This window comes from Xyrauchen texanus, chromosome 45, assembly GCF_025860055.1.
Source record: "Xyrauchen texanus isolate HMW12.3.18 chromosome 45, RBS_HiC_50CHRs, whole genome shotgun sequence".
NCBI lineage: Eukaryota > Metazoa > Chordata > Actinopteri > Cypriniformes > Catostomidae > Xyrauchen > Xyrauchen texanus.
The window spans coordinates 28,904,915-28,915,243 of record NC_068320.1 but is presented as its reverse complement, the minus strand read 5'-3'; the positions used below and the strand labels follow the sequence as shown (position 1 = coordinate 28,915,243).

The following is a 10,329-nucleotide window of genomic DNA, read 5'->3' as shown; positions in this document are numbered from 1 at the left end:
TTTGTGTCCAGTGAGTGAGTGTTTGTGTCCAGTGTGTGTGTGTGTGTGAGTGAGTGAGTGTTTGTGTCCAGTGTGTGTGTGTGTGAGTGAGTGAGTGAGTGAGTGAGTGTTTGTGTCCAGTGTGTGTGTGAGTGAGTGAGTGTTTGTGTCCAGTGTGTGTGTGTGAGTGAGTGAGTGTTTGTGTCCAGTGTGTGTGTGTGTGTGAGTGAGTGAGTGAGTGAGTGAGTGTTTGTGTCCAGTGTGAGTGAGTGAGTGTTTGTGTCCAGTGTGTGTGTGTGAGTGAGTGAGTGTTTGTGTCCAGTGTGTGTGTGAGTGAGTGAGTGTTTGTGTCCAGTGTGTGAGTGTTTGTGTCCTGAGTGAGTGAGTTAGTGAGTTAGTGAGTGAGTGTTTGTGTCCTGAGTGAGTTAGTGGGTGAGTGTTTGTGTCCTGAGTGAGTGAGTGAGTGAGTGAGTGTTTGTGTCCTGAGTGAGTTAGTGGGTGAGTGTTTGTGTCCTGAGTGAGTTAGTGGGTGAGTGTTTGTGTCCTGAGTGAGTGAGTTAGTGAGTGAGTGTTTGTGTCCTGAGTGAGTTAGTGTGTGAGTGTTTGTGTCCTGAGTGAGTGAGTTAGTGTGTGAGTGTTTGTGTCCTGAGTGAGTGAGTTAGTGAGTGAGTGAGTGAGTGTTTGTGTCCTGAGTTAGTGAGTGAGTGGGTGGGTGTGTCCTGAGTTAGTGAGTTAGTGAGTTAGTGAGTTAGTGAGTTAGTGAGTGAGTGAGTGTTTGTTTGTGTCCTGAGTTAGTGAGTGAGTGAGTGAGTGTTTGTGTCCTGAGTTAGTGAGTTAGTGAGTTAGTGAGTGAGTGAGTGAGTGAGTGAGTGAGTGAGTGAGTGAGTGAGTGAGTGAGTGAGTCCTGAGTTAGTGAGTTAGTGAGTTAGTGAGTTAGTGAGTGAGTGAGTGAGTGAGTGAGTGAGTGAGTGTTTGTGTCCTGAGTTAGTGAGTGAGTGGGTGGGTGTGTCCTGAGTTAGTGAGTTAGTGAGTGAGTGAGTTAGTGAGTGAGTGAGTGAGTGAGTGTTTGTGTCCTGAGTGAGTGAGTTAGTGAGTGAGTGAGTGTTTGTGTCCTGAGTGAGTGAGTGAGTGAGTGAGTGAGTGTTTGTGTCCTGAGTGGGTGGGTGAGTGAGTGAGTGAGTGTTTGTGTCCTGAGTGAGTGGGTGAGTGAGTGAGTGAGTGTTTGTGTCCTGAGTGAGTGAGTGAGTGAGTGAGTGTTTGTGTCCTGAGTGAGTGGGTGAGTGAGTGTTTGTGTCCTGAGTGGGTGGGTGAGTGAGTGAGTGAGTGTTTGTGTCCTGAGTGGGTGGGTGAGTGAGTGAGTGAGTGAGTGAGTGTTTGTGTCCTGAGTGGGTGGGTGAGTGAGTGGGTGAGTGAGTGGGTGGGTGGGTGGGTGGGTGTGTGAGTGTTTGTGTCCAGTGTGTGTGTGAGTGAGTGAGTGTTTGTGTCCTGTGTGAGTGAGTGAGTGTTTGTGTCCAGTGTGTGTGTGAGTGAGTGAGTGTTTGTGTCCAGTGTGTGTGTGTGGAGTGAGTGAGTGTTTGTGTCCAGTGTGTGTGTGTGTGTGTGAGTGAGTGAGTGAGTGAGTGAGTGTTTGTGTCCAGTGTGTGTGTGTGAGTGAGTGAGTGTTTGTGTCCAGTGTGTGTGTGAGTGAGTGAGTGTTTGTGTCCAGTGTGTGAGTGTTTGTGTCCTGAGTGAGTGAGTTAGTGAGTTAGTGAGTGAGTGTTTGTGTCCTGAGTGAGTTAGTGGGTGAGTGTTTGTGTCCTGAGTGAGTGAGTGAGTGAGTGAGTGTTTGTGTCCTGAGTGAGTTAGTGGGTGAGTGTTTGTGTCCTGAGTGAGTTAGTGGGTGAGTGTTTGTGTCCTGAGTGAGTGAGTTAGTGAGTGAGTGTTTGTGTCCTGAGTGAGTTAGTGTGTGAGTGTTTGTGTCCTGAGTGAGTGAGTTAGTGTGTGAGTGTTTGTGTCCTGAGTGAGTGAGTTAGTGAGTGAGTGAGTGAGTGTTTGTGTCCTGAGTTAGTGAGTGAGTGGGTGGGTGTGTCCTGAGTTAGTGAGTTAGTGAGTTAGTGAGTTAGTGAGTTAGTGAGTTAGTGAGTTAGTGAGTGAGTGAGTGTTTGTTTGTGTCCTGAGTTAGTGAGTGAGTGAGTGAGTGTTTGTGTCCTGAGTTAGTGAGTTAGTGAGTTAGTGAGTGAGTGAGTGAGTGAGTGAGTGAGTGAGTGAGTGAGTGAGTGAGTGAGTGAGTCCTGAGTTAGTGAGTTAGTGAGTTAGTGAGTTAGTGAGTTAGTGAGTGAGTGAGTGAGTGAGTGAGTGAGTGAGTGTTTGTGTCCTGAGTTAGTGAGTGAGTGGGTGGGTGTGTCCTGAGTTAGTGAGTTAGTGAGTGAGTGAGTTAGTGAGTGAGTGAGTGAGTGAGTGTTTGTGTCCTGAGTGAGTGAGTTAGTGAGTGAGTGAGTGTTTGTGTCCTGAGTGAGTGGGTGAGTGAGTGAGTGAGTGTTTGTGTCCTGAGTGGGTGGGTGAGTGAGTGAGTGAGTGTTTGTGTCCTGAGTGAGTGGGTGAGTGAGTGAGTGAGTGTTTGTGTCCTGAGTGAGTGAGTGAGTGAGTGAGTGTTTGTGTCCTGAGTGAGTGGGTGAGTGAGTGTTTGTGTCCTGAGTGGGTGGGTGAGTGAGTGAGTGAGTGTTTGTGTCCTGAGTGGGTGGGTGAGTGAGTGAGTGAGTGAGTGAGTGTTTGTGTCCTGAGTGGGTGGGTGAGTGAGTGGGTGAGTGAGTGGGTGGGTGGGTGGGTGGGTGTGTGAGTGTTTGTGTCCAGTGTGTGTGTGAGTGAGTGAGTGTTTGTGTCCTGTGTGAGTGAGTGAGTGTTTGTGTCCTGAGTTAGTGAGTGAGTGAGTGAGTGAGTGGGTGGGTGTGTGAGTGTTTGTGTCCAGTGTGTGAGTGTTTGTGTCCTGAGTGAGTGAGTTAGTGAGTTAGTGAGTGAGTGTTTGTGTCCTGAGTGAGTTAGTGGGTGAGTGTTTGTGTCCTGAGTGAGTGAGTTAGTGAGTGAGTGTTTGTGTCCTGAGTGAGTTAGTGGGTGAGTGAGTGTTTGTGTCCTGAGTGAGTGAGTGAGTGAGTGTGTGTTTGTGTCCTGAGTGAGTTAGTGGGTGAGTGTTTGTGTCCTGAGTGAGTGAGTTAGTGAGTGAGTGTTTGTGTCCTGAGTGAGTTAGTGTGTGAGTGTTTGTGTCCTGAGTGAGTGAGTTAGTGTGTGAGTGTTTGTGTCCTGAGTGAGTGAGTTAGTGAGTGAGTGTTTGTGTCCTGAGTGAGTTAGTGTGTGAGTGTTTGTGTCCTGAGTGAGTGAGTTAGTGAGTGAGTGAGTGAGTGTTTGTGTCCTGAGTTAGTGAGTGAGTGGGTGGGTGTGTCCTGAGTTAGTGAGTTAGTGAGTTAGTGAGTTAGTGAGTTAGTGAGTGAGTGAGTGAGTGAGTGAGTGAGTGAGTGAGTGAGTGTTTGTTTGTGTCCTGAGTTAGTGAGTGAGTGAGTGAGTGTTTGTGTCCTGAGTTAGTGAGTTAGTGAGTTAGTGAGTGAGTGAGTGAGTGAGTGAGTGAGTGAGTGAGTGAGTGAGTGTTTGTGTCCTGAGTTAGTGAGTGAGTGGGTGGGTGTGTCCTGAGTTAGTGAGTTAGTGAGTTAGTGAGTTAGTGAGTTAGTGAGTGAGTGTTTGTGTCCTGAGTGAGTGAGTTAGTGAGTGAGTGAGTGAGTGTTTGTGTCCTGAGTGAGTGAGTGAGTGTTTGTGTCCTGAGTGAGTTAGTGGGTGGGTGAGTGAGTGAGTGTTTGTGTCCTGAGTTAGTGAGTTAGTGAGTTAGTGAGTTAGTGAGTGAGTGAGTGAGTGTGTCCTGAGTGAGTGAGTGAGTGTTTGTGTCGTGAGTGAGTGAGTGAGTGAGTGAGTGAGTGTTTGTGTCCTGAGTGAGTGAGTGAGTGAGTGAGTGAGTGAGTGAGTGAGTGAGTGAGTGAGTGAGTGTGTGTGTCCTGAGTGAGTTAGTGGGTGAGTGAGTGAGTGTTTGTGTCCTGAGTTAGTGAGTTAGTGGGTGAGTGAGTGAGTGTTTGTGTCCTGAGTGAGTGAGTGAGTGAGTGAGTGTTTGTGTCCTGAGTGAGTGAGTGAGTGAGTGAGTGAGTGAGTGAGTGAGTGAGTGTTTGTGTCCTGAGTGAGTTAGTGGGTGAGTGAGTGAGTGAGTGTTTGTGTCCTGAGTTAGTGAGTTAGTGAGTTAGTGAGTTAGTGAGTTAGTGAGTTAGTGAGTGAGTGTGTGTTTGTGTCCTGAGTGAGTTAGTGGGTGAGTGAGTGAGTGTTTGTGTCCTGAGTGAGTGAGTGAGTGAGTGAGTGAGTGAGTGAGTGAGTGAGTGAGTGAGTGAGTGAGTGAGTGTTTGTGTCCTGAGTGAGTGAGTGAGTGAGTGTTTGTGTCCTGAGTGAGTGAGTGGGTGGGTGGGTGTGTCCTGAGTGAGTGAGTGAGTGAGTGAGTGAGTGAGTGAGTGAGTGAGTGTTTGTGTCCTGAGTTAGTGAGTGAGTGAGTGGGTGGGTGGGTGTGTCCTGAGTGAGTGAGTGAGTGAGTGAGTGAGTGAGTGAGTGTTTGTGTCCTGAGTGAGTTAGTGGGTGAGTGAGTGAGTGAGTGTTTGTGTCCTGAGTTAGTGAGTTAGTGAGTTAGTGAGTGAGTGTGTGTTTGTGTCCTGAGTGAGTTAGTGGGTGAGTGAGTGAGTGTTTGTGTCCTGAGTGAGTGAGTGAGTGAGTGAGTGAGTGAGTGAGTGAGTGAGTGAGTGTTTGTGTCCTGAGTGAGTGAGTGAGTGAGTGTTTGTGTCCTGAGTGAGTGAGTGGGTGGGTGGGTGTGTCCTGAGTGAGTGAGTGAGTGAGTGAGTGAGTGAGTGAGTGAGTGAGTGTTTGTGTCCTGAGTTAGTGAGTGAGTGAGTGGGTGGGTGGGTGTGTCCTGAGTTAGTGAGTTAGTGAGTTAGTGAGTTAGTGAGTTAGTGAGTGAGTGAGTGAGTGAGTGAGTGTTTGTGTCCTGAGTGAGTGAGTGAGTGAGTGAGTGAGTGAGTGGGTGGGTGGGTGTGTCCTGAGTTAGTGAGTGAGTGAGTGAGTGTGTGTTTGTGTCCTGAGTTAGTGAGTGAGTGAGTGGGTGGGTGGGTGTGTCCTGAGTTAGTGAGTGAGTGAGTGTGTGTTTGTGTCCTGAGTGAGTGAGTGAGTGAGTGAGTGAGTGAGTGAGTGAGTGAGTGAGTGAGTGTTTGTGTCCTGAGTGAGTGAGTGAGTGAGTGAGTGAGTGAGTGAGTGAGTGAGTGGGTGGGTGGGTGTGTCCTGAGTTAGTGAGTGAGTGAGTGTGTGTTTGTGTCATGAGTGTGTGTTTGTGTCGTGAGTGTGTGTTTGTGTCCTGAGTGAGTGAGTGAGTGAGTGAGTGAGTGAGTGAGTGAGTGAGTGTTTGTGTCCTGAGTGAGTGAGTGAGTGAGTGAGTGAGTGAGTGAGTGAGTGAGTGAGTGAGTGTTTGTGTCCTGAGTGAGTGAGTGAGTGAGTGAGTGAGTGGGTGAGTGGGTGTCCAGTGTGAGTTTGTGTTTGTGTACAGTGTGTGTGTTTCTTTGACTGTGTGTGTTAGAACTGACATGTGTTTTTTCTCATCAGGTCATTGTGATGGCGTGTCGGGAGTTTGAGATGGGTCGGGTGAGAATTTAATTCAATGTGTTTCAATAACAAAACAACCTTCAGTTTACACACGCACATGTAACTGTGTTTACTCTTTGCAGAAAAAGTGTGAACGCTATTTTCCTCTGTTTGAAGACGAGCCTGTGATGTTTGGACCCTTCACCATCTCCTGTGTGAGTACATACTACACCTCCCAGCATGCACCTCTCTCTCTACGACAGCCAGTCACATGACCTCAAGAGCACACATGCGAGTGTCCAAGGGCCCCAGATACAGACGGACTCTTTCTTCATCTTCTGCGTTTGAACTGTTAAAGATAAAACACTTGTTTAATGAACAAACGTGTGTTTTTCAGGAGTTGGAACAACCACGGACGGATTATTTCATCCGCACGCTCACAGTGGAATTTGATCATGTGAGTGTGTTTGTGTCAGTGTGTTTGTGTTTATTTGAAAAGTCATATGATGATCAGGTCTGTTCTTCTGACTCTCCGTCAGGAATCACGACGAGTGACACAGTTTCATTACGTGAACTGGCCGGATCACGATGTGCCATCATCGTTTGATTCTATACTGGACATGATCTCGCTGATGCAGGAATATCAGGAACACAACGACGTTCCCATCTGTGTCCACTGCAGGTACCAGATCACGTGTGTGTGTGTGTGTGTGTGTGTGTGTGTGTGTGGGGGGTGGACATAGACATTATGGGCTGCTTCTCAATTAGAGCTGCTTAAAAGTGGATCAAATGTTAGTGGATGAGAAGAGTCTTGGTCGACCAAGTTTTGATTGGTCTGTTGTTCGCAGAATAAACAACTCTGCAGGAAACCGACGAACACCGGTATTAGCGCGGGTTGGTGCTAGGTGCTACTTTGGGGTAATTTTTGTTAAACAGGGTTTGGGTTAAGCCTACACAATAAAGCAAGACACCTTTATTTCAAACTTTGAACTTTATTTTTTATTTATTTTAAATAAAAATTCAAATAAAACTGGAAAACAATTAAGTGCAGTTAAAATGTGTGTTCAACTTTTACAACAGTTGTGAACATCTCTCTGACAAAGAAACTACTTCACCTGCGCATCCTCTACCGGACGGGTATGGCGTGAATAAATTAGTTTTGTTCCCTCCTTCGATATATATATATATATAAAACAATATCCTGTTGAATATTATTGATTTACAAAATGTAAAACTTAAATCAAATACATTTCTAAATTCAAATTGCACTCCAAATTAAAAAGCAAATAAAATAATGAAGAGATCAAAAAATTTATATAAAAGTATACAAATAACCACCTTTCATTTACCATCTAAACATGGAGATGGAAAATGACTTTCACAAATGAAGACATAAAAATATTTATATTAAATTATCATAAACGTGCAACTAGCCGATTAGGAAAATCTTTGGTCGGGGCAGCACTATTGTCAATATTCAATGCTTCCGTGTTTTTATTTTAATCTTAATTTTGTCTTTTGATGAAAATGTCTTTTAAATTTAGTCAATATTTCATCATATATTATATTTGTTGATTTTATTGAATCCAAATGGACTAAAATGGCATATAATTGTAGTCATAGATTTATCAGACCAAACGGTAACCAAATATTGAAATATTCTGAAAGATGTATGAACTACTTGTAATGTTTTAAACATATTAAAGATGGATATGTTTAATATGTAAGATTAAAGATGAGAAAACTCTCCTGAAAACCTCCTCAAAAAGGGTTTTCTACTTTTAGAAGTGACTTCGTTGTGAATTCCTTTAGACACGTTTAGACAGTGTAGGATAATGTGTTAGAGCATTTTTCTAAGGAAACTGTGTTTAATAACGCTAGTTTCACGTTCTGACTAGCGTTCACCTGTTTATTGGCTTTATTACATCTGTCAGATGTAAGTTGTAATATGACGTTTATGTTATATAGTATATTATGTTATATATAGTGATATAGTGATATATGTTAGGAGTGGTGGTGATGTAGTGGTCTAAACCACAGTACTGGTAATCAGAAGGTTGCTGGTTTGATCCCCACAGTCACCACCATCGTGTCCTTGAGTAAGACACTTAACTCCAGGTTGCTCCGGGGGGATTGTTCCTGTAATAAGTGCTCTGTATAATACATTGGTACTCAGAAGGTTGCTGGTTTGATCCCCACAGTCACCACCATTGTGTCCTTGAGTAAGACACTTAACTCCAGGTTGCTCCGGGGGGATTGTCCCTGTAATAAGTGCTCTGTATAATACATTGGTACTCAGAAGGTTGCTGGTTTGATCCCCACAGTCACCACCATCGTGTCCTTGAGTAAGACACTTAACTCCAGGTTGCTCCGGGGGGATTGTCCCTGTAATAATTGCACTGTAAGTCACTTTGGATAAAAGCATCTGCCAAATGCATAAATGTAAATGTAGTGATTAATGTTACAGATATAGGATGGGTTTGAGAGAGCAGGATATTTAAAACTCATCTAGCTGTGATTCCTCGTGTCCTAAAAGAGAGGACCTGAAATGTATGGAGAGGAAATGAGGAAGCATAATTTTAGAAATGAGAAGCTGAAAATTAGACACAGTGTGCCTCTCAGTCTCTCATTTGATGCTCTTATTTTGTCCTTTCACCCAAAAATTATAATTCTCTAATAATCTACTTACCCTTATGCCTTCTTAAACTCAATTAACTTTTTCTACATCTGCACAACACAAAGATATTCTGATGCAGAAATTATGTAAATATATCTATACAATGCTGACCCACTGAGGCATGCCCTCTACAAGACCCTGAAGGTGTCCTGTGGTATCTGGCACCAAGACATTAGCAGCAGATCCTTCAAGTCCTGTAAATTGTGAGGTGGAGCTGCTGTGGATCGAACTTGTGGATTGAGATCTGGGGAATTTGGAGGCCAGGGAAACACATTGAACTCTTCATCATGTCCCTCAAACCATTCCCGAACAATGTGTGCAGTGTAGTGTTGTCACGATACTAGAATTTCTAACTTCGATACGATACCTTGAAAAATATCGATATTCGATACCATTTTCGATACCACAGAGAAAAAAACTGCCACAATATTAAGAGGGTAGAACTGTCTAGAACATGACAATGAGGTATATTTTACATGAACAAAATGTCCTGAGGTATTGCACTTGTTCAAAAGCCTCTCAGATTGCCATACATTCAAAAACCAAAAAAGTGCAAGTAAATAAAAAGTGCAATCTTTTGTATTTCCAAGTCAAATCAAATCAAATCTCAATGTCAACAAAAGATACTTAAACGTCAAGGGGGGTTGACTAGCTTTCATAAGGTCTCTCGCTCTCTCCCTCTCTGCCGTGCACGCGCTATGTATGTTATGCGTGCAGTATGTTCTGTCTCGCATGTGCGCTATAGATTCGGGAGATTTGAACTAAATTGCGGACATCAGGGAGAAGCTATCAATATGCGGGAGACTCCGGAACTTCCGGAGACTTGGGATGTCTGGCTTCATATCAAAAATATTTCCAGATAGCACTCCTGCTGTGTTCTTTATCAAACAAAACTGGTCGCTGGGCGCGCATGCACTCGCCATCTTTACATTCACTTCACTTTTGCTATTTAACCAGAGCGAATGAGAGGAGTGCGAGTGTGTGTGGTGTTTGTCAACGCGCCTTTGGAGAGAAGTGAAAGTGACAGCTCGGCTAGTATCGATACTTAGGGAAATTAGTATTGGTACCGTTCAGATATTTCAGTATCGATATTTATCGAAATATCGATATTTTTGACAACACTAGTGCAGTGTGGCACGGCGCACTATCCTGCTGAAAGAGGCCACTGCCATCAGGGAATACCATTGCTATGAAGGGGTGTACCTGGCTGCAACTATGTTTAGGTAGGTGGCACGTGTCGTCCACATGAATGGCCGGACCCAGGGTTTCCCAGCAGAACATTGCCCAGAGCATCACACTCATTCCACCGGCTTTACATCTTCCACAGTGCATCCTAGTGCCATCTCTTCCCCAGGTAAACAGTGCACATGTACACAGCTGTTCACGTGATGTTAAAGAAAACGTGACTCATCGGAACGGATTACCCTCTTCCACTGCTCCAAGGTCCAGTTCCGTGTGCCCATTGTAGGCACTTTCAACAGTGGACAGGGGTCATCATGGTCACTCTGACCGGTCTGCGGCTACGGAGCCCCATATGCAGCAAGGTACGATGCACTGTGTGTTGTGAGACATTCCTCCCATAACAGCCTTAAAATGTTCTTTGACTTGTGCCACAGTAGACTTTGTCGGTTTGGACCAGACGGGATAGCCTTCATTGCCCTTGCGAATCGATGAGCCTTGGGTGCCCATCACCCTGTCGCCGGTTTGTGGTTTGTACCACCTCGGACCACGGTCGGTAGGTACTCGCCACTGCTGACCAGAAGCACCCCACAAGCCTTGCCGTTCCATTTCTCCTGCATTCAACATGTTGACTATGAAGACTGATTGTTTGCTTACCATCTAATCTACCAGACCTTGACATGTGGCCTTGTTAGGAGATTTTGTAGCGGAGGCACAGTCCAGCGTTCGCCTGAGGGAGAGAGGAAGCGGTAAGGGTTTCCACCTGGGGTAAATTGTGGCTAATCACTTGTTCTGTGTTTGCAGTGAGAGACGGGGGAGATAAAAGCGTCCCAGTCCACAGATTGAGGAAAGAGATACAGACCAGAGACTGA

The 10,329-nt window shown here is 45.1% G+C and overlaps 1 protein-coding gene across 2 annotated transcripts in view; it reads left to right on the top strand.

Annotated features, from left to right (window-relative positions):
- Positions 1–10,329, top strand: part of LOC127637254 (tyrosine-protein phosphatase non-receptor type 12-like) — a 39,492-nt gene that overhangs the window by 17,291 nt on the left and 11,872 nt on the right. For both annotated transcript variants that reach the window (XM_052118207.1, XM_052118206.1), the window contains exons 5-8: positions 5,623–5,661; positions 5,745–5,816; positions 5,999–6,058; positions 6,141–6,283. In XM_052118207.1, coding sequence (XP_051974167.1) covers positions 5,623–5,661; positions 5,745–5,816; positions 5,999–6,058; positions 6,141–6,283 — 314 coding nt within the window. The remainder of the gene's footprint in view (positions 1–5,622; positions 5,662–5,744; positions 5,817–5,998; positions 6,059–6,140; positions 6,284–10,329) is intronic.